Source organism: Mastigoproctus giganteus, chromosome 7 (assembly GCF_048544385.1).
Source record: "Mastigoproctus giganteus isolate SK-2022 chromosome 7, ASM4854438v1, whole genome shotgun sequence".
Classification (NCBI taxonomy): Eukaryota; Metazoa; Arthropoda; class Arachnida; order Uropygi; family Thelyphonidae; genus Mastigoproctus; species Mastigoproctus giganteus.
Genome location: NC_143581.1, coordinates 234,800,446 through 234,825,471, shown reverse-complemented (window position 1 = coordinate 234,825,471; position 25,026 = coordinate 234,800,446). Strand labels below are relative to the sequence as shown.

Genomic DNA, 25,026 nt, shown 5'->3' with positions numbered 1-25,026 from the left:
TAACAGTCCCACCATCGCGAAGGTGCAAGCAGAGGATTTGGTTGTCACAGACCGTCCGGACTTCGCCGAAATTCAGTCCACTTGACTTGAGTGTCACCCAAATATCAGTTGCATCAGTGTTTTAGACTCCCAGGTAGCAAGTGCAGCTTGTCTGGCATATCTGAGAGAATTCTCCATCTCTTCCATCAGGCAGTATGACTGATGTCGTTTAAGGTTATGATGAACACCATAGCGAGATCCAAACTTCCTTACATTTCAAGGGTACACCTCTAAAATGGTGTTCGCATGCTGGCCACTAATTGGTACACTTTACCGAACCTATTGGTAACTCTAGTAGGCTTCTGGATCAGTTACTTTCTACCTCTACTCTGCCAGATAGTGACTGTAGGGAGTCTGAGTGGTGTGGTGTGTATGCGGGGGCATTGTCGAAGCCACGTTATGTCAAGGATCTGAGTATTTAACCCAGTCGGCTCACATCTGGTGAGTATAGGCTTCGCAAACCCAGGGTCCTGAGCTGGATAATTCTTCCCCAAATTATTCTCTGTACGATTCCTTTTGCCTCAAAGGTGCTACTTGTGAATATGTCTGTTCCAATAGAGACTTGGTAATTTCCACTAATTTCTTGGTAATCTCTACCTCATTCTGCCAAATTCATCTGTTGTCTATATCGTTCTCCCAACTCCACTAAACATTCGGAGCTCTTTGACTTCCTCTCTTTGCAATCTGACTTTCTCCAGTCCAACTTTCCTAACAGTGAGATAATTTTCCCTTGTGATTTTAATATTCACAACTCCAGCTGGCTTCCATTTTCTAGTCACACCGGCCCAGCTGGTCAAGATGCTGAGACTTTTGCAATTACTAATGTCCTTGCATAGATTGTTCATTTACCTACAAGAATACTGGACAATCCTAACCATACAGCCAACACGCCTGATCTTTTTCTCACAAACAACCCTTCTAAGTACATGGTCGAAATGAGTGGTCCTTTAGTCACCTCAGATCACAACTTGGTGATTGTCTCTTCTCCAATGGAGCCTTTATCCCTGTTCCCAGCCTCATGTTGTTTGGCATTACAAGAAGGAAAAATGGGTTGATCTGCAAGATTTCTTTTCCTTGGTCGGATTACTGTTTCAAAACTTCTGATATCAATGTTTGCTCAGATCATGTGAGTGAAATTATTCTTGTTTCTTGTAGGAATGGAATCCTTTATTGTACACGCCAGTTTAAAATCTAAACCTTGGTTTTCCAATAAATGTGCTAAAGCTGTTCAAGAGAAGAACGTTTCTTCTCAACACGTGCCGCCAACATCCATTTGCTGTCCAACTTCAAACTCACAGAACTAACTTTTCATCTTCCTCATTTATTCATTCAACTGCTGTTTTCTGGAACAACCTTCCTTCATGCGTATTTCTGAAAATTAAAGTCTACAGAAGTTAAGTCTAATGTCAACAAATATCTTCTTTTGTCTTCTCAACTTCCAACCCAAGCACAGTACTAAGTACTATAGGTTCTAATACCTCTCGTGTTTGGGGTTTTAATTTAAAAAAAAAAAATTAATTATGCACTGATTGCATATTTCTAGTAACTCGTAGGTTCGAAGAATATTAATTTAGTACTTATCAGGCGTCTAGTTATGTTATGCACCTTTTGGTTGTGCTTAGCCAGAAGGAGAAACAAAGTGGACCTTGCAGCACATAATGCTGCTTCATAGATGCCCATTGCACTCTTAATGAAGAATGCACATAATATAACCCCTATATTTAATGAGACTTCTGCCTGGCATTTTAATTAATTTCAGTTGGTTAATGTATAACTAGTATGACACTGGTCTTCGGATAATGACATTCTGTTCTCAGAGAAAACAATGCACGTACATATATAAATAACATTTATGGGTAAATCACTTCAAATTTCACTGCTTATGCCAGTTTTACCTTACTTATGATCTTGATATTTTTGGGTGTTTTGGAATTCTGCTTGGATAGTACCAACGTTTTGAATCTTTTTTGCGAGATATAAGACAGGACTGAGTTTTAGAAGAATTGAAATCAACCAAGTTGTCTTTGCCCTACTGGAGAATTACCTGGAGATCAGCATTTAAGGAATTCATAGCGGATATTCGAGAAGTTGAAGCACGGTGGGGTTTCTCAAACTGGAAAATGGAATACAATGTGCTATCATCAGCAAAACTATGGATAGGATTTCCGGTCAACGGAAGAAAGTCATTAATATACAAGAGGAAAAGAACGGAGGAAAGAACTGAACCTTCAGGGACACCAGCATTAGTGGAGAAGTTAGAGAGCCATCTATCATCACCCTCAGTGAGACGTCAGAGAGATAACCAATTACAAAAAAACAGTTGGCAAACCATAATGTGGGAGCTTGTTTAGAAACATTTATGCCAAACACAATCGAAAGCCTTTGAGATGTTAAAAGCAACTACTTGTATTTCACTGAACTATTCCATTGAATTTGTCCATAAATGGGTAACACGGAGGAGAATATCACCAGTGAGTTGACACTGACGGAATCCATACTGGCGATCATTGATCAGATGGAAAGTTTCAAGGTAGTTTAAGAGTTGACGGTTAACTGATTTCTCCATTACTTTGGATAGAGTAGAAGTAATTGGATGGGAGGGATTTGTCACTGTTTTTAGGAACTGGCTGGATATGAGCACATTTCCAAGCAGAAGGAAAAACTCCTTTAGAATAAGAAAGTGAAAAAAAGGTGGCAAAGAACAAGATTAAGTTCTGGAGCAAGGTTTTGAAAACAAGTGGAGAAATATCATCAGTACCTGGAGCATTCTTAGCATCAAGATTCGTTCAAATCCTTTTTGTGGAAGACCACAGGACGCATTGACTGGAACATGTTGGGAATGGTGGGAGGTGTTTTACCAAGATCATTAATACGAGTTGGAAGAAAAATGGGATGCTAGCAGGTCACCTTTGTCCCTTTGTTGAAGTGACAATAGAACCATCTGGTTTAGACAGAGGTGGGAGCAGAGATGGACATATATTGCAGCCAATAGCTTTGGCAAGAGATCAGAATGCTCGATTACCATTAGGGCAAGAAGCAAGTTTTCTACTCTTAGCCTGTTCAAAATCTAGTTTGGACTGATTAAAAACTGCTTTACAATTGTTACGAGTTTTGGTGTAGGCAGGAAATGAAACTGAAGAATTAGAAACAAGCTAATTATGATATGCAACATTCTTCTCTTGAACAGCCTTAGCACATTTATTGAAAAACCAAGGTTTAAATAAAGGACGAGATTTTAAAGTGGAGAGTGGGATAAAGGATTCCATTTCTACAAGAATAATTTCACTGACACAATCTGAGCAAACGTTGACATCAGAGGTTTTGAAACAGTAATCCGACCAAGGAAAAGAAAAAAAAGGGGGTTTGGCAATCTTTAAGTGCAAATGGGCACCATTTAGATTAGAACTGAGGCCACATATATTTGTGAAATGAAGTAGGAAGTGTTTGGGAGGTTTAGATCTTTTTGTAGATAAGCTTGCTTTATTGGTTTGACAATTCATGGTGTATTCAGTAGTAAGAAAAGGTGGAGAGAACAAGTGTAGGAAGTAATGAAATTTTTGGATATGGCATACAAATGGTAAGAATATACCCAGATTCTTGACTTGACATGGCCTCAAATCTTTCACTATGTAGCAGAGTGGAAGCAGATCTAATAGACCAAGACTATACACTAGCTAATCCGGAAGCCTTCTAGAGAGTTACTAATAGGTTTGGTCTGGTGTACTAATTAGCGGCTGGCCTGTGAACACAGTTTTAGAGCTGTACCCTCGAAATGTAAGGAAGTTTGGATCTCACTATGGTGTTCATCATAACCTCAAAAGACATCAATCACACTGCATGATGGAAGAGATGCGGAAGGGTTGACCGGAACTTGGCTCTGGAGACTAAACATGGGTTCCACCACTTCAAGCCTCCAGTAAGCAAAGTGGTGATATTGCACCGGTTGGTGAGAGTCATCTGCCACCTAGTATTGCCTGGTAACACAGAGGGAGCAGCATTCCTTCATGCGGTGTACGTGCCACACCTCAGCTCCTGCTTACATTGGTTCACACCTGAGTGGTCACCATAGTATGCTTGCCCTTGGGAGTTAACACAGGATTACTAACAGTCCCACCATTTGGGAGGTGCAAGCAGAGGATTAGGCTGTTGCAGACCGTCCGAACTTCACCAAAATTGTGTCCACTTGACTTTAGTGTCACCCGAATATCAGTTCCATTGGCATTTTAGACTCCCTGGTAGCATGTACAGCTTGTCTGGCATATCTGAGAGAATGTCTGCAACAACTTCAAGGACCAGTGGTCAGTATTGCACTGGTCAGCCAACACATTGAATACTACAGAACTGTCTGTAGGCCTCATTTTAAGAATGAGTTGGATCTTTTGGAAAAGGTACAAAGAAGAGCAACAAGATTAGTGAGTGGATTAATCACCTCCTTATCCCTACTAGCAAAATTCTAGTATATCATTGACAAGACCCCATGAGCTATTCTTGCATACTGTCTGCACTTCAGAAAACTTCATATCTCAGACTGCACAATTACCCGCAGGAATTTTTCATTCTCCACTACCCTGAGTGTAATACTACACAGTTGGTATGTTACTCTGGGGTTACTGCTACCCATGTACAATTCTTTCCATTTTAAATTTTAAATTTCAGTTGCTATCTCTCAGCCCATCTGCTCAACTTTTCTAGATCCTGTTGCAGTAATATACCATCCTTACTGTTATTAACAACCCTACCAACCTTCATATTAGCTACAAACCTGGACATTAAGCCTGATATATCTTCATCAATCTCATCGATAAATATAGAAAACAACAATGGGTCCAACACATACCCATGGTGAACTCCACTAAAAACACTCTATGAAGAGCAGTGCCCATTGATTACCAATCTGTCTTCTCCCACTCAACCATCCCTTTATCCATAGCAGCAACTTGCCCTTAATGTCATACTGCTCCAAATTGTACAGTAGTCTTCCCTGTGCAACAGTATTATAAACTTTCTTAAAATCCAAGTATGTGATATCAAAATTATTTTCTGCATCCTTTTCCTTTGTGATCACATCATAGTATCCAATCAAATTGATCAGACAAGACTTCCCCTTAACAAACCCATGCTGTGTCTGAACTATAACTGCAGTCTTGTTTAGTTGATTCTGCAGTGCTTCTTTAACCAGTGACTCCATTGTTTTCCCCGGAACACAAGTTAAATTAACAAGTCTGTAATTACCAGTGTCACCTTTCGATCCCCCCCTTTGTGAATTCGGCAAACATTTTCACATCTCCAGTCTGGGGACCTCCACTGAGTTCAAGGATGCCCTCATAATCATGGCTAAGGGCCTTCTTACTTCCTTTGCTGCCTCCTGTAATATAACTGGATAGATCCCATCCACCGCCGAGTGCCTTCTTTATGTTTAACTTCAGCAATTTCTCCTGCACTTTGCTCTTAGTTATTGCAAAATAATTTAGCACCCTGAATAACTCCTCATTCGTGAATGTAGAAGCAAAATGCCCGGTTTTTCAGCTACCTGAGCAGAATCATGAGCAATCGAACCATTAATATTAAGTGGACCGATCTGATTCATCCCCTTCCTTCTAGAGTTTACATAAGTACAGCAGGTCCCCGTTATAACGCAGTTCGCTATACGCTGATTCGCTATAACGCTGTTCTTATATTATAACCCGTATCTGACTATAATGCTGTCACAGATCACTATAACGCTCTTTTACAGATTACATTTTTGACATATTAACGAAATCGTTTCATTTGATGGAGTAGACGACTTTCATCAACCGGTGAAATACCACCACTTTGCTTATTGGAGGCTTGAAGTGGTGAAACCCATGTTTAGTCTCTAGAGCAAAGTTTCCGGCATCCCCTCCCCTCTCCCCATACCTCTCCTTCAACCCATGCACGGTACTAAGTACTATAGGTTTTGATACCTTTCGTGTTTGGGGTTCTCATAAAAAAAAAAAAAAAAAAAAAGTCGATAGCTTGAAAATGAATAGCAAAACAGCATTAAAACGTTTCCCACACCGACTTGAGAAATTTTCCCACGCTCAGTGAAATTTTCTCGCACGCTAATTTAGTTTCAGTACAGTGACTTGTTACGTAGTTCCGAGATCAACATTCTAAAAAATGATCAAGTATATTGCTTGTAATATTTGCGTTATATGCATTTATCCGAAGTCTAGTCATCACTCAGTAGAGTATTAGACATTGTGCGTAACGGAAAGTTTACTTGAACATTGTATCGTAATTAATTCAACCAACGCAGTTACATTTTCGAAGAGCTAATAATGACTGATAGGAATGAAAAAGCAACGTCTGGGCGCAGTACGAAGACTATAAATGTAAGAAAAAGACTGAATTTGAAAATTAAATTAGACGTTTTGCAGCAAATCGATTCCGGTCAACGACAAACGGATGTGTGCCATAATTTAGGACTTGCAACTTTAACTGTAAGAACAATTATAAAAAAATAAAGAATTAATTTTTGCAGCGGGAAAGATAGCTGTTCCACTGCAAGCAACTTTCTCATGTATCTTTTGTAAATATGTTTTGTAAACCCCTGGCACCACCATGCCGTGACGGGACTAATTGTATGTCTATCATTGCTGCAATTAAAGATTCTATTCTATTCTATAGGACTAGGCCCGCTATTAGGATTGAAATGGAAGACTAATTTTATCGAAGATAATATTCCAATGCAGAATTGAATTAAGTTAAATATTAAAAAAAGAGAGAGAGAGAGAGCGAAAGAGATTAGCCAATATGATGATCTGAAGAAAAGTCGCCTAAAAAAAAAAAAAAAGTGGAACCATTTAAAACTGGTAAGGGCTGGTTGAATAGATTTAAAATCCAGGGAGAAGCCGCAAGTGCAGATCAAGGAGCCGAAACTTTCAAAAAAGAACTTGTTAAAATTATTGAAGAGGGGTATTATGTGTTATACTTCTCAACAAGTTTTTAACATAGCTGAAGCAGGACTTTTGTGGAAACGAATGCCTAAAAGGAGTTTCATATTGAAAGAAGAAAAAAACATGCCAGGTTTCAAAGCGGCGAAGGATCGGTTGACTTTATTGTTGGTTGTAACGCTGCGGGGGATTTAAAATTAATACCCCTTTTAGTTTATTTGGAAGAGGGCCAAAGTCCAACTCAAAATCCACACATTTTTCATGATTAAATTCATCAATTAAATTAAATTCATTATTTTAATTGGAATTTTAAATTTACTTTTGATACGCAAGTAGTTACCACATAATTATACGTATGCAATGCAGAATATTTTATATGTGCAAATATTTGAATATTAAATATTTTGACCTACATTTGTGCATCTTTTCATTACTGTTTATTATTCATTAGGAAATATCCTATGGCACCGACCGCAGCTCATAAATACATATGTTACCTTATGGGAAAGCGGCGCTCGCTTAGCGCGGATTCACTTAGCGCTCTGTTTTTCCGGAACGAATGATCAGCGTTAAGCGGGGGTCACCTGTAAAGAAGTCTTTACTGTTTTTCTTTGCTTCCTTTGCCAAAGATTTCTCATAATCTGCCTTAGCTGCCTTTGCTAAGGATGCAAAGAAAAAACACAGATAATTTATGTGCATCCCATGCATTTTTCTTCTCTGCCACGAATCTCATTAGTTCCTCTGACATCCGTTTAACCCTAAATGTTGAATGGTATTTTTAGTTTGTATGAAAGGCCTAGTAGCTTCCAAGATTAATTCCTTGATTGCTTCCCATTTACTTTTGCTTTTGGTAACGTCATCAGTTGGTCCCACTGTATAGAATTTAAAAAATCTCTGAGACCACTGTAGTCACCTTTACGAATGCAAAAACCTTTCCCTTTACCCCTGATGGTAGTTACATCTTTGAGTAAATCCCCCATTGAATCAGATTGGTACCCTGTGATCACTGCCACCTAGTGGTTCCTTTATGTGCAAATTCTTATTATAAGATGTGAGAGCTTGAAGGATAGGGTGGATGCCCTCGAAGGATTACAAGTGAGGGGCCCATCAAGCTCTCAGCTGCCCACACCAATGCCAGAGCTTGCACTTGGTCATCGCGGAACACAGCGGCAACCCCCAAGGCAGAATGCGCTGGTCCCAAAGGAACTAGTAGTTGTTGGTGACTCTATTGTCAGGGAAACGGGAAACATGCTTTGTAAAAAGGATAGGTGGAATAGGACCAGGGTATGTCTGCCAGGGGCAAAAGTTGATGACGTTGTAGAGCGGATATCATCTTTTAAGGGCACAAAAGGTGATATAGTTGTACACGTTGGCACTAATGACATTAAGAGTAGGAGACCGGCGGAATTACTTGACAAGTACAGGTCACTGATGAAAAAAAGCCGTGAATTAGGGTTGAAATTGAAAGTGTCTGCAATTCTGCCCAGACACGATAGGAGGGAGTATATGATGAGAGCCCTGTCAATCAATTCGGCCCTGGAAAGATTGTGCAGGGCTCAAGGGGTAGAATTTTTTTCAGCCTGGTCTGTACTTGTTAACAGGAGAGACTGCTTCTACAGGGATGGGATACACTTAAATAGAAAGGGTGCAAGAATGTTTGCTGATGCTATCGAGGCAATGTTAGGTGGGTCGGAAAACTGCTAGATTGGGGGGATACAAGGACTAATAGATTAACAGTAGCCACTGGCAGAGGTGAAAGTGATTCTTGCACTGCTTCTATTGGAATGAGCCGCAGCCTGGAAAATAAGATGCAGGATATTTCAGAGACTGCTGGGAATCATTGGGGTACAAGTAAACACATGGGTTGTGTTAGGGTAGCTAAGAAAAAGAACAGGTGCATGTATACTTGTGTGTACACCAATGCTAGGAGTTTAGTAAATAAATTTGATGAATTTGAGGTATTGCTCAAAACATCAAAGGCAGATATTGTGGGGATTTCAGAGACGTGGTGTCACACAGATATAAGAAATGCAGAACTGGAATTTGGGGAGTACAATGTCTACAGAAAGAATAGACAGGATAGGAAGGGAGGAGGGGTTATGCTATTAGTTAAAAAACACATAAAATCCAAGGAAGTGAAGCCAGTGGACATCGCTGGACAGTGCAGTGTAGAGTCAGTTTGGTGTGACATAAGCATTGGGAGATCAAAATTGAGAGTAGGAGTGTGCTATAGGCCTAATGACTCTGATGAGTATAATAAGAAACTGTTCGGAGAAATAGAGTGGGCCAGTAAATCAGAGAGTCTTATAATGGGGGATTTTAATTTCCCAGATATTGACTGGAATTTGGGGGCTGGTCACTCGCACAGTAGCAAGGCTTTTGTGGATTTATTGGATGATTGTTTTCTACATCAGCATGTTCGGGAGGCAACTAGAGGGAGTAATACTCTTGATTTGATTATCAGTAGTGATTCTTCATGCATTAAGAATCTGCAGATAAATGAACCACTTGGTGGCAGTGATCACAGTGTGCTGAAGTGGGAGTTACTCAAAGAGGTAACTACCATTAGGGGTAAAGGGAAGGGGTATTCCTTTCGTAAAGGCGACTACAATGGACTGAGACAGTATTTAAATTCTATACAGTGGGATCAACTGATGATATTGCCAACAGCAAATTCAAAATGGGAAGCATTCAAAGAATTTATCGTGGAAGCTACTAGGCTTTACATACCAACTAAGAAATATTGTTCAAGGTTTAGGCCTAAATGGTTGTCAGATGAACTAATGAGGCATATGACAGAGAAGAAAAATGCATGGGATACATACAAATTAACACATGACACGGACGCCTATGATAGATACAAGTTGATCTGTAACCAAGTTACAAAGGAGGTTAGGCAGGCGAAGGCAGATTACGAGAGATCCTTGGCAAGGGATGCGAAGAAAAACAGCAAAGAGTTCTTTACTTATGTAAACTCTAGAAGGAAGGGGATGAATCAGATTGGTCCACTTGAGATCGATGGGTCAACTGTTGATGACCCTGCTCGGGTAGCTAACAAACTAAATGAATATTTTGCATCGACATTCACACATGAGGAGTTATTCAGCGAGGGGAATGCCAGAGGTGTATTCAACTCTAGCAGTAAGCTAGAGAATCTTGTAATAACTGAGAGCAAAGTGGAGGAGAAATTGTTGAAGATAAACACAAGAAAGGCACCTGGGGTGGATGGGATCTATCCAGTTATATTAAAGGAGGCAGCAAAGGAGGTAAGCAAACCCTTAGCCATAATTATGAGAGCTTCCTTGGACTCAGGGGAGGTACCCATTGACTGGAGATGTGCAAATGTGACCCCAATTCACAAAGGGGGATCAAAGGCTGACACAAGTAATTATAGACCTGTGAGTTTAACTTCTGTTTCCGGAAAATTAATGGAGGCACTGGTGAAAGAAGCACTGCAGGATCATCTAGACAAGACTTCAGTTATAGCTAGGACACAGCATGGTTTTGTTAAGGGGAAGTCTTGCCTGACCAATTTGATTGGATACTATGATGCAATCACAAAAGAACTGGATGCAGGGAATAACTTTGATATTATATACTTGGATCTTAGAAAGGCTTTTGATACTGTTGCACATGGAAGACTGCTGCACAAATTGGAGCAGTGTGGCATTGGAGGCAAGTTGCTGCTATGGATAAAGGGGTGGTTGAGGGGGAGAAGACAGAGAGTGGTAATCAATGGACACTGCTCATCGTGGACTAATGTTATTAGTGGAGTCCCTCAGGGTTCAGTATTGGGGCCTTTATTGTTTTCTGTATTTATAAATGATATTGATGATGGTATATCAGGCTTAATGTCCAAGTTTGCAGACGATACGAAGGTTGGCAGGGTTGTCAGGGACACTACTGACACTATGCTGCTGCAACAGGATTTGGAAAGGTTGGGCAGATGGGCTTCGAGGTGGCAAATGAAGTTTAACATTGACAAATGTAAAGTACTACATATGGGAAACAGCAACCCCAGAGCAACGTATCAACTCTGTGGTACTACACTGACAGTGGTAGAGAATGAAAGGGACCTGGGGGTGGTGGTGCAGGCAGATATGAAGTTCTCTGAGCAGTGCAGACGAGCTGCAAGAGTAGCTCATGGTGTATTGTCAATGATATATAGGAATTTTTCTAGCAGGGATAAGGTGGTGATTATTCCCTTGTATAAGGCAATGGTCAGGCCACACCTAGAGTACTGTATACAGGCCTGGAGGCCTCATTTCAGGAAGGATGTAGAGCTGCTGGAACGAGTACAGAGAAGGGCAACTAGATTGGTGAATGGGACAAAGGGGTTCTCTTACGAAGAAAGGCTTAAGTTTTGCAAATTACAGTGTCTGGAAACTAGGCACCAGCGGGGTGATCTGATAGAGGTGTACAAAGCCTTGAATGGTTTGAGCATGCTCAATGCTGATGGGATTCTTCCTCTAGCTCAGAAAAATCACCTGAGAGGGCATAAATTCAAATTGAGGAAAGACAGATGTAGGATAGATGTGCGGAAATTTGCCTTTAGCCAGCGGGTGGTTGGTGGGTGGAACAGACTTCCATCCCTTGTCGTGGAAGTGGATAGCCTAAATAAGTTTAAGGCTCAGCTGGACAGGTATTTCGAATGAACAGAGGGGTGAAGTGGAAGTGGTTATTTTTATTTATTTATGTTACTTTTTTTTTTTTTTTTTTTTTTTTTTGGCTGATGCTGCATAAGCTTGCTTTCTTGCATCAAATGCCTCTACTAATGCTAATGCTAATGCTAATGTCAACATTAAGATGTACTGACTGTACAACATTAAGATGTACTGATTTAGGATCCCTGTCAGTAGTTTCTCTGCATTGAACTACTAGAATCATCTGTTTAATTAAAAAGATATAACCCTTAGGTTTGGTATTAATTTTAACTAAATTGATAATTATGAAATAAACAGCATATTTCTGTTTTGTGCTTATGATATTTTGTTACACTGTGAATTTCATATGTAGCTTTCTCTGCCGTTGTCCTCTCAATTAATCCATATGTAATATCAAGAGAATCAAAGTTTAACTTCTGTAATAAGTCTTATATGATTATTGAAGCCTAATGGTATAAGCTTAATCTGGGTAAAGCTGTATAAGATTTGTCAGATAATAGTAATATTGATATCATTTATATTGAGCTTTAAATGTGTCAAATCCTTTTTGCGAGATTTGTATATGTACATATATAAATAATATTGCTTCTACAGTGGAGGACGCTCTTCCAAAACATTCAAACCAAAGAAAAACATTCCAGAAGGTACTCATCAGTATGATCTAATGAAGCATGCTGCAGCAACTTTAGGAAGTGGCAATCTACGGTTAGCTGTTATGTTGCCAGAAGGAGAAGACCTTAATGAATGGGTAGCAGTGAATAGTAAGTACAACTAAAAGAAATTCACTCTTTGCTTTACTATACATAATTTTGTTTTATCTCAATGCAATTTTAAAAATTTAATACAGTTTTTACAATTGATTGGTTGGCTTCTTTTGTAAGCAGATTGAATAGGTTAGAACATATGTTCTAACTCAGTTTTGCAAATTAAACTGGGGCAAATTATTATTAATATGATTTTGTTTATACTTTAGCACAACCACCTGTCAGAGGAGGTTACAATAAATAATCAATACGAACATTAATCGTGTTTAGCAGTCACGGGCTTGAATCCCAGTCCACTCAAAGAGCACATGCTACTGCACTCTCGCTCCTGACCACTCGGTTACATCAGGCCATGGTATAAAAATTAAGAAAGTGAACATCTCATCCTGCACCAGAAGAAATTTATATTCCATTTCTTAAGAGATATGTACAAAATATATATATATGTCTTTGTGTTAGACAGTGCATATAAGCACTCTGCCATCCACACGCCAGTTGGAAAGGGCTTGGGTTCGATTCCCATCAATGACAGGATGATTTTTATAGACATTTTACAGTGTAGCTGGTTTAGTTATTCTCAGGTGAGTGTTGCATGGCTCTCTCTATATATATATGTATAGGGCATCTATAAATGGTGGGCACACTTTCAGTAATTTATTGCACGTGGAGTAAGAGAGATACCATTTACTTATTTATACTCTGTTAAAGAGGAAAACATGAAAGCTTCCCAGTTGTTGCGGTAGAGGCATGTAGTTCCATTATTCACCGCCAGAAGTGTTTCCAATTTTGTTGTGAACTGCAAGGACTGACAGAAGAACACGACAACTTCTTTAATCACTTAGTGCTTAGCAATGAGGCCACATTTCACAACAATGGGAAGGTCAACCGACACAATTATCGAATCTGGGGTGTCCAGAAACCTAAAGAGATAATTGAATATAAGTGCGATTTGCCGAAGGTGAATGTTTTCTGTGCCTTGTCACGCAGAAAACTGTACGGACCTTTCTCCTTTGCCAAAGGCACAGTAACTGGGCAATCCTACCTCGATATCCTGCAGCAAAGGTTGATGCCTCAAGTTCAGGAAGATAGTGATGACTATTTACCAGCAAGACGGGACTCCTCCCCACTTCCATAATGACATTCGGGCCTACCTTAACACCAAGCTACACAACCACTGGATCGGACATGCTGGAGAAAGAAAAAAAAACTCACTTTTTCTCTTTCACAAGGTATGTATATCACACTGATATCTGTCCTAGTCTTTATGCAATAAATCATTGAAAGTGTTCCCACCATTTATAAACACCCTCCGTGTGTGTAAATACACAGGTTGATTGGAACACTTTCAGTGATTTATTGTACAGACTAGGACAGATAGGATTCCTTGCACCAACTTCTACAATGACAGATGATAGTTTGTTCCTGCAGTCAACCACCAACTGGCTAAAGCAAACTTCTGCGCATCTATCCTACAACTGTCTTTCCTCAATTTGAATTTATGCCCTCTCAGGTGTTTGGTCACTCACACACGCAGCCTTGCTAGTGTGAGTGACCAACCCACAAATTCCAGTCAGTATCTGGGAAATTAAAATCCCCCATTATAAGACAGTCTGATTTACTGGCCCTCTATTTCTCTGTACAGTTGTTTATTATACTCATCAGAGTCATTAGGCCTATAATACACTCCTACTCTCAATTTTGCTTTCCCAGTGCTTATGTCACACCAAACTAACTCAACATTGCTCTGTCTACCCATGTCAACTGGCTGTACTTCCTTGGATTTTGTGTTTCTTAACTAACAGAGTATCCCCTCCTCCCTTCCTATCCTGTCTATCCTTCCTGTACACATGTTACTCTCCAAATTCTATTTCTGCATTCCTTATCTGTGTAACACCACATCTCTGATATCCCAACAATATCTGCCTTTGATGTTTTGACCAACACCTCAAATTCATCTACCAAACTTCTAGCATTGATGTACACGCAAGTATACATGCACCTGTTCCTATTCTTAGCTACACTAACACAGCCCATGTATTCACTTGTTCCGCAATGACTCCCAGCAGTCTCTGAAATCCCCTGCACCTTGTTTTCCAGGCTGCTGCTCATTCCAATAGAAGCAGTGCAAGAATCACTTTCACCTCTGGCAGCGACTACTGTTAATCTATTAGTCCATGTATCCCCCCCCACCAAGCTAGCAGTTTTCCGACCTACCTAACACTGCCCCAATAGCAACATCAAATATTCTTGCACCCTTTCTATTTAAGTGTATTCCATCTCTATAGAAGCAGTCTCTTCTATTAACAAGCACAGTCCAGGCTGAGAAAAATTCTACCCCTTGAGCCTTTCACAATCTCTCCATGGATGAATATATTGTGTCTGGGCAGAATTGCAGACACTTTCAAATTCAACCCTAACTCACGGCTTTTTTTTTTTTTTTTTTCAACATTGACTTGTATTTGTTAAGTAATTCCACCAGTCTCTTACTGTTAATATTGTTAGAGCCAACGTGTACAACAATATCACCTTTTGCACCCTTAAAATATATCTGCTCTTTGTCATCAACCTGTGCCCCTGGCAGACAGTTTTAGTCATTAGTCAGTCAGTTTTATTTAATGGTATCTATCTGTAGGGAATTAGGTGTATAAGGACCAAACTAAAAAGTTAGTAAAAGTAAACTAGCTTTAGCCTAGAAGACCTATATAAAATTATATTAATGGAAATAAAAATAAAATGATGATGAGCAATGAAAATAACAATAAAAATGATAATAAACAATGAAATTGTAAAGATTATAATAAACAATGAAAATTGTAAATAACGTTCTCTCACTTGGTTATCGGTCTGCTACTTCTTCAGGGGCTTTGAGCAGACCGATAGCCAGACTAAAAGAATGTCTCATACCTACCCGTTTCTGTTGTCCCCATTCCAATTTTGCCTCATTTTAATTTTTAGGTGATTGTATTAAAATTAATAGAAATTAAATGGGAAGTGCTATTAAAGGAGTAAGGATATTGTGTGTTTAATTTAAATTTTGTAAAATTCGTGTTAAATTTAAATTTTGTAAAAATAGTGTCAGAATCAGCAAATTGGATAGGCGACACAAAGCCCAACGGATATGTATCAGATTAAATGAGAATCGGTTCTTACTTCCTTCTTTTTCTGTGGTGGTCAGACTGAAAAGGGATTGATTCCTGCCTTCTGGGTTGTTTTATGTGTTGATTAAATGATACTGTGCAGCTGCACTTTTCATTGACTATGGCATAATGGTGAAATAGCTGTAGGCAATGTCCTATGTCAATACAAATGTTCTGATAGCCTCGAGAGGGCTTATATTTGAGTTAGTGGGGTGGGGGTTGCCTTTGATGGCGGAAGGAATCTATATAAATGGAATGATGTGTTTTTTTGTACAAGTACAATAAGTGTTAGTATGATTAAATACAAGAAGTATGTTAATGAAAAGATGTGTAAGGTAAATATATAGGAAATGCCTCTGGACAAGGGCTGATATAGCTTTACTAAGGCATAATGACCCGTGTATGTCTGGGGGGGGATAGCTATATACATATTTACAGCCTCCTTCAATGTGAATTTTCACCCTGTCTCTAGGTTTTATACTGTATTTGTATTTAAAGAAAGGGATATAAACGTTATGTGTTTAAAATACCTTAGGCATGATTATTCTGTTGTTGGGAGTTTGATACAAGTGATAAATTACCATTTATTAGATTGTCTGTTTTGGGGCAGGAAAATTTGGTCAGCTGGGTTACAGAGCAGTCAGACGACGAGCCTCTTCTGAGCGCAATAAACCTGGGAATCAAAATTGGGAAGTCATCATCTTAGTTTGATGATGGACACTGGTTTTTAGACAACCAGGTAAAGATGGGCTACAGGCCATTTATTGGTGTTATAGTTCTAAACTGGTTCAGTGTATTTTCAGTAAGTGTATTGGGATTGGTGTTGGGGTGGTGTAGGTTGAGGTTTGCAAGTATGGCCGCTTTAATATGGTGTCTGCTGTAATTGGCAGGTATATTATTCTTGATGAGAATATCTATCAGTTTTTTTATTGCTTCCGTCATGTTATCTAGATTATTGCAGATGTGTGTTAACCTGTTTGTCTGATTTCTAATAGTGTTGCCATGGATATGCTTAGCCAAATTGCCCTCCCAGTTGATAAGCTTTATAGCTGGGAAGCTAAATGGTCTCTCTTATCATAATGTCGAGTGTAAACATTGTCATTGGTGATGGTGATTTCGCTGTCAAGATAGCAAGCTTGTAGGTTGCTATTCGGGTTGGTGCATTCTATGGTTAAATCTGCGGGATAAATTTCCTGGGCTATAATGTTGAAATTGTCGAAATTGATAACCAGGACATCATCAGTGTATCTGTAGAATATAATTTCTTCTTTGATATTGTTTTTGAAATAATGCAGGTAAAAGTTGGCTATGGAGCAAGAACTGCTAGCCCCCATAGCCACTCCCCTACTCTGCACGTAAATGCTGTCTCCCATAAGTACGTAATTGTTTTTGACATTAAGATTAATAAGGTCGTGCCAATACTGTTTATTACATCCCATTATGTTTTGATAAGTTTCGTAGTAGTGTAAAAGAACTTTTTTAAAATTATCGTGTGATATACTGGTGAAAAAGGTTTTTAAAGTCGTAAGTGTATAGACTTCTGATTCTATTGTTTTTTATGTAGTCTAAATATTTTTTGTTATTGGAGATAAATTTAGTATTGGTTGGTTGGTTGGTTGGCTATAATATTTAATTTGTCCTCCATTAAATTACTGGATGGTTTTATGTAGCTGTTTTTTCCGGAGGTGATGAACCTTTTTCCAGTCGGGACTTTATGGAATTTGGGGATCCAATATACGAATGAGTATCTTGTATTATCTATTTTTAATTCGATTTTTTTGTGAATGGCTATAAGTTTTTTGGTAATGCAGCTAGGTGTGGAGTTCACGAGCTTATATGTATCATTGAGGTTCATCTCCTCTTTAAGCGTGTCAATGTAGAACTTTTTTGCATATAACACTGAAGTTGTTATTGGCCTTATCTGTATTTGTAATGACAAATTTATTTTGTAGTTCTTTCATTTTATAATTAATTCTTTTAAGGTTGTATTGTTTAACGCAATTTTGGTGTGGTATGATTTCTTTGAATCTAGCCAGAATAAGGAAATTGATATTTATTACTTAAAGCAGTCCCAGCCAACCAATGACAACCCCGCTGTCAGTTACACATAATTTAGCAGTACTCTTATATACTCCATCTCCTGTTTGCCCACGTACAGGGAGGGAAAAAACCTACCATGACCAAAAAAGATTGATATGAACAAATTGGGCGCTTCCGTAGCCAGGTGGGAAGGAGCAGCAGTGCGTAGCACACGCTTCTTGATTAGACCGGGGTTCGAGCCCGTCACCACCAAATACGGAGGATGCGGAAAGGTCAAGGGAATGACCACCGCATATTCCCAGAGCAATATGGCCTTAGTTGCTAATGCTCCTAAAAACTAAATAACAAACAAACAAACATATGAACAAATTGAAAAATAATCAAATTACATAAAAAATAAAATATACATATACCGTATTTCCCCATGTATAAGACACACCTTAATTTTGGGGCCCGAAATTTGAAAAAAAATGTATTACATAAAGTTATTGAACTCAAGTTTTATTCATCATAAAATTCATACAACTCATCACTGTCAAAACTCCCATCCATTAGCTTGTCCTCATCTGTGTCTGATGACGAATCACTGTCTTCATATATTGCCTCATCCTCAGTTCCATCAATGGCATTTGAAATGCCAAACTTCTTAAATAACTTGACAACAATCTCAATCTTGATATTATCCCAGGATCTTTTCACCCAGGTACAAACTTCTCCTATATTTGGTTTCTTCACTCTTCCTGCTGGTGTCAAATTGTCCCCAGAAGACCCATTGGTTCCATTCATCTCTCACAGCAGCTTTGAAGGGTTTGTTAATGCTGACATCAAGTGGTTGGAGCTGGGATGTCAAGCCTCCAGGTATGAAGGCAAGTTTTGTTTTTTGCTCTGCAGCAATCTTCTTTGTATTTTTTGTTATGTGTGCCCTGAACTGATCAAGTAGCATTAGGGCAAGTTTGCGTAAGAGCCCACCTGGTCTCCTGCTCCAAACTTTCTCAAACCAGATCTTCATCCCATCCTGATCCATCCAACCCTTATCATGAATGTGGACAATCACTCTTCGAGGAATGTCTTCTTTTGGCATTGTTTTGCATTTGAAAATCAACATGGGAGGCAGCTTGGTTCCGTCGGCACAACAAGCTAGAACAACTGTATAATGGCTCTTTTCATGTCCACTTGTCTTCACAGTTACAGTTTTCACCCCCTTCTTATCAACAGTTCTGTTACTTGGGACATCAAATTGAAGGGGGACTTTGTTCATATTTGCAATCTGTCCCAACTCAAACTGATGTGTCTTCCGACATTGAATGACAAAACGATGAAATTCAAGGACCTTCTGCTCGTAGCTTTCAGGCATCTTTTGGGCAAGTCTGGTGCGTGTACACATGCTTAGTCCATTCCGTTTCATGAACCTGAAGCACCAATTGTGTCCTCCTTTGAAATCAGTAACTTCTTTTTCATCAGTAATTCTTCTTGCCTCATGCTGAACCATCTTTGTGGAAACAGGAATTCCAATTGCCCTTTGCTCCTCAATCTGTATCTTCAATTCCCTCTCTAAATTAGGCCATTTTGCTGACTTGCCTCTAATGGCCTTCTTCTGCCGTGGCATTTTCAGTAGGGTTTCTTCTTCCCGTAGCCAGTCTCGGATTGTTTTATCAGTTGGAGGAGGACCAAACTTACGTTCAGCAGCACGATTTCCCTTCACTTTTGCAAACTGGATCACTTTTAACTTGAATTCAGCACTGTACAGAAATCTTTTCTGAGCCATTTATGGCCAGAACGTGGCAAAACGTAACCTAATATACCGGTAACAAGTGCGAAACAATGAGCGCAAAGACAACAAGCGCGAAAAAGCGGGAAATGCAAGTTTAAAAAAATCTACAACCACTGTATAAGACGCACCCAGTTTTTAGACCCCAAATTTTTCAAAAAAAGGTGTGTCTTATACATGGGGGAAATACGGTAATTAAACTTCACACAAAGTCCAAACTTCATTGGAAAGATCTGCATCTGTTCACAGTCTGTTGGAAAGCCAGCAGCACAGGGAGCCGCTGAGAACAGAAATGCCAGCACAAGGAGCTGGAGTTGCAGTGGATATAGAAGACTCAAGCCTCCACAATTTCACAGAATTCTAGGTAATTCAACATACACCATACCACTTTACAAATCCAAAGCTTCCAGATGCAGAAGAACTCAGTCCCACATGAGCGGTTGCTTTATAAGCTGTAACAGGTTGGAATCACTGGGAAAATCTTAGATGGAAAATCCTCAGAAGAACTCAGTCCCACATGAGCGGTTGCTTTATAAGCTGTAACAGGTTGGAATCACTGGGAAAATCTTAGATGGAAAATCCTCAGAAGAACTCAGTCCCACATGAGCGGTTGCTTTATAATCTCTAACAGGTTGGAATCACTGGGAAAATCCTTAGATGGATATCAGAATGGCTTCCGGGCAGGAGGCAGAGGGTTGTAATAAATGGCTATTCCTCAGATTGGGTTGATGTAAGAAATGGGTTTCCCCAAGGATCAGTATTAGGACCACTATTGTTTTTTTAATTTTCATAAACGTCATTGATGAAGGGATAGAGGGTGTGATGTCTAAATTTGCAGATGATGTTAAAATTGGTAGAGTAGTTAATGATCATTGTCAAGCTGAGCTTCTTCAGAGAGACCTAGATAGACTTCAGGAATGGTCAGAAAAATGGCAGCTATGCTTTAATCAAACAAAGTGTAAGTTATTACACCTGGGAAACAGTAATCCCAGAATAACTTATTCACTTGGTGGAGTTCAACTAAACCCAGTACTGGAAGAAAGGGACTTGTTTGTTATCTGGTTTTTAGGAGCATTAGCAACTAAGGCCATATTGCTCCGGGGATATGCGGTGGTCATTCTCTGACCTTTCCGCATCCTCCGTATTTGGTGGGCACAGGCTTGAACCCCAGTCTAATCAAGAAGCATGTGCTACGCACTGCTGCTCCTGCCCACCTGGCTACGGAGGCGCCATTAAAGGGACTTTGGTGTTACGATACAGTCAGACATGAAATTCTCTGAGCGTTGTAAACAGGTTGCAAGGAAGGCCGTGGTGTCCTATTGATGATCTATCGAACTTTTGCATGTAGAGATAGGGACGTGAAAATCCCATTATATAAGGCTTTTGTTAGACCACTTGGAATACTGTTCAAGTAGGAGACCACACCCAAAGAAAGACATCGAGCTTCTTGAAAGGGTGCAAAGACGGGTAACTCACCTGGTGAGATCGGCAAAAGGGTGTCCTTATGAAGAAAGACTTCGAATATGTGGGTTGCAGAGTTTGGAAACTAGACAGCTTAGAGGAGATTTTATTGAGGTGTTTACGGCTCAGAGGAATCAGTAAAGTGAATGAGGACAATTTTCAAGATTATAAATAATGCTAGAACTAGGGGACATAAATTGAAGTTATGTGGGGAGATGTTTAGATTTGACTGCAGGAAGTTTTATTTTAGCCAGCAAGTTATAAATTACTGAAATAAGTTGCCTACATGGGTGGTAGAGGCTGACAGTTTTGGGGAAATTCAAAGGTCATCTGGATAGTACCTTCGAGTGAGGGAAATGCATAAGATGATAGGTTTAATTTCCTTTTCTTTTATTAATTATTCGGGGGTTTTTTTCTTTTCTTTTTTTTTTTTTGGCTGGTGCAGCATAAGCCATAGGCTTTCTTGCACTATGCGTTCATTACTAATACTAATAATATATTTATGAAATTATACATAATGGTCCTGTCTTGATGTTTGCAGTTTTGTTTCACTCTGTACAGCCCTCCTTTTGTTGTTTCAGTATGTATTACATTATTTAAATACATTTTTGATAAATAAGTCGCGAATTCTGTTCTTAATGAGTGTCTTTTAATATCTCAAGTGCTTCAGATCTGTTTTTATTATTATTGCATATTCTTATTGCTTGTGAATTAATTATATTTCTCTCTATCTTGATTGGTTATTCTCCTTAATTTTTATTTTGAGGTTTAAATTCATTACTTTTGTGTTGTCAATGTTCATTTTTGTTATTGTCAGATAAATTATTCATATCAAATCAATAAAAACACAGGTATTTAACCTCAAACATAGCATACTAAAAACCCTAATAAGATTTACAAACACATTTAAATTTAATAATGAACATCTAATAAACTTCATAATAGACATGGGAAAAGACTTAAAAACAGATAATTTAACATAAAATACAGAATATTGTAGGATTAAGTTTCTAGACAAAAGGTTTGACCAAATTAGCTGGAAGAATATACCATATACAGTCTGTCCTCGTATAGCACGATAGTTGCGTTCCTAGAAACCCTCGTGCAATGCAAAATCGTGCAATATAAACAACAGGCCCTATGGGAAAAGTAGGGTTAGGTGCCGACCACCCAAGATTGAACAGACATTTCGAACCAAAACATTACCAAACACAATAAATAATCGGGTAATTTTAATCGTTATAAAATACTTACGTATTTTATAACGATTAAAATACGTAATAAAAATAATATTATATTATAATAAAGTATTTTTAGTATTTTTTAATACTAAAAAAGTATTTTTTACGGATAAAATACGTATTTTATTCGTAAAAAAATTTATTATATTAAATAAAATAGTCGTAATAAAATACTTACGTATTTTATAATACGTAAGTATAAATTATAATACGTAAGTCATAATAAAATATTGCTAATGCTTTTGCTTCTATCGTAAGCAAACTTGCTTTTTGTTTGATTTTCTATCCAAACAGATGACAGCCGTTCCATCTCTTCCAATTCTTTGTGTCTTAATCTAATGGATTTTAATTACACTTTGAGTTGTTCCTGCTATGAAAGTTGTTTTTATTTTCTCTGCATTCTTTGTAATTCTCCGCGTTGCCTCATTTAGGTCTGTAGCACGTGCAATATCACATGGTCTTTCATTTCGCTCAAAGCGTTTCACAATTTCATATTTTTTCTCTATCGACAGAAGCGGACTGGCCATAAGCCTTACGGGGGAAACCACGGTGGGCCAGAGGCCAGTGTGATTTTGGCCATAAACCGTAGTATGAGGCCACTACAAATTTTCCCGGGTAAGAATTTTTGACCCAGTCTGCCTCTGTTTATCGATATTGCTTCTTTTTTTCTCTCTCTGAATCTGCAGTGTCTTAGCCAGGACGCTTCCTTTTCACACCTTTTAAGTATTTTACTAATTTTTAGGGAATAAAGCACAATTACAAACGAGGTGGCACGCTTGATACACAGAAACAAAGCTGCGCGCGTGTAGCAACTGAATAAACAACACCGTAAAGGCCGAGATACACTATTAACACCTCACATTTTACTAAAGCACATTTCTGGGGGTTACTACCATAAAACAATAAAAACAATTTCCAGTTGCGTTTCTGCTAGTGGAATCTGTTATAAACTGGTAGTAAACTCCATCTAATTGCATTTGCGATTATATCGATACAGTAATACCCCGAAGTTACGCGATAGGTGGGTCCGACGAAAATCGCGTAAGTCGAATTCGCGTAAGTCGGGGTACAACTTTGCATATAAATACATATAAATTTTGCTTAATTGGGACCAAGGACTAACAAAAACACTAGTTTAGAAGAAAAATATTAATAAAATGGCAGTTCTTTATACATATTAATACAAAATATGTATTAAAAAACAAATGACTTACGTTAAAAAGTTATTTCGATGTCGATGGCTTCATAAAATCTAACAAATTCGTCTGACGACACAGCGCGTTCTTTTTTTCACGCAGAATTTCTTCGTAGCAAGCTAATAATTTTTTTATTCCTTGCTTTGTAGCTATAACGCGTTCTTCGTTGGAGTCTATGTTTTCTAAAATTTTTAAGCCCTTTACAATTGAGCCCTTTTCAATTTTCAACCAGTCAAGTTTGCAGTTGTCATGTGCTTTCGCCGTTGCTTCATTTAGGCCTGTAGCACCTGCAATATCACGTGGTCTTTCATTTCGCTCAAAGCGTTTCACAATTTCATATTTTTTCTCTATCGACAGAGGCGGACTGGCCATAAGCCTTACCGGGGCCAGTGTAACCCCGGTGGGCCAGTGTGATTTTGGCCATAAACCATAGTATGAGGCCACTATAAATTTTCCCGGGTAAGAATTTTTGACTCAGTCCGCCTCTGTTTATCGATAATTGCTTTTCTTTTTCTCTCTGAATCTCCAGTGTCTTCACCAGGACGCTTCCTTTTCACACTTTTAATTAAGTATTTTACTCATTTTTAGGGAATAAAGCACAATTACAAAACGAGGAGGCACGCTTGATACGCATAAACAAAGCTGCGCGCATGTAGCAACTGAATAAACAACACCATAAAGGCAGAGATACACTATTAACACCTCACATTTCTAGGGGTTACTACCATAAAACAATAAAAATCCAGTTGCGTTTCTGCTAGTGAAATCTGTTATAAACTGGTAGTAAACTCGATCTAATTGCATTTGCGATTATACCGATTGCTGGAATTGTGTTGGTTTTTACGTTATTATGGTGAAATGTGTTTCCCCTTCACTGATATAAAAAACATAAAAGCAGCAAAGTTGAATTTTGTTCATCTTTCGCTCTCATTCTCCGCCGTCGCACCGTATATCGATAACATACGAAAAACGACCTTGAAGATAGTGGGCGGCAGCGTTGCCAAACGAAAAAATCAAGAACCGCGTAACTCCGAGTTCGCGTAAGTCGGGGTATTACTGTTGGAATTGTTGGTTTTTACGTTATTATGGTGAAATGTGTTTCCCCTTCACTGATATAAAACACATAAATACATTTTCAGAATCTTCTTCGTTCCTATCGTGTTGCGTTCAGTTGGGGGTGATTCCGCATTCGACTGCCATTTCTTGTAAACCCAAAGGCGAATCGTGTATAAGCGAATTCGGTTCGTGTTATATAAGATAATGTTCCCCTATTTATAAATCGTGTATGATCGAATTCGTGTAATGCAAACACGTGTTATACGAGGACCGACTGTATACCTTTCAAAAATACCATAGCTTATTACCCACCTTTAAAACCGAAAATGGCCATTATTCCAAGATTTAGCCACCTGCCACCCATAGGATTAAGGATGTAATTATACAAAGGGTACTAGGAAAGTTTTGCAATACAGCTTTGTTTATTTAATTTTTTCAAAGTAATTTCCTCTACATTCAATACACCTCTCCATCCTCCGAAACCAATCTTTAAACCAGTTCTGCCAAGTTTCACTAGGGAGTAAAGCACACTCGTTGTCCCAAGCCCGTAGAAGGTCCTCATCACTGGAAAACCGCCTCCCTTTTAGCTTCATTTTCACATGCGGGAACAGTGCAAAGTCGCAGGGAGCAAGGTCTGGACTGTAGGGAGGGTGCTCGAGAAGTTTCAGTCCTGTCGTGGTCAAATATTCGGTGCAGGCTTTGGTGCGGTGAGCTGGAGCATTATCGTGATGGAGGTACCAGGT

General features: G+C 38.9%; 1 protein-coding gene across 1 annotated transcript in view; it reads left to right on the top strand.

Annotated features, from left to right (window-relative positions):
• mats (MOB kinase activator-like 1) overlaps window positions 1-25,026 on the top strand; it is a 52,386-nt gene that overhangs the window by 8,241 nt on the left and 19,119 nt on the right. The window contains exon 2 of the mRNA XM_090377484.1: window positions 12,215-12,381. Coding sequence (XP_090233610.1) covers window positions 12,215-12,381 — 167 coding nt within the window. The remainder of the gene's footprint in view (window positions 1-12,214; window positions 12,382-25,026) is intronic.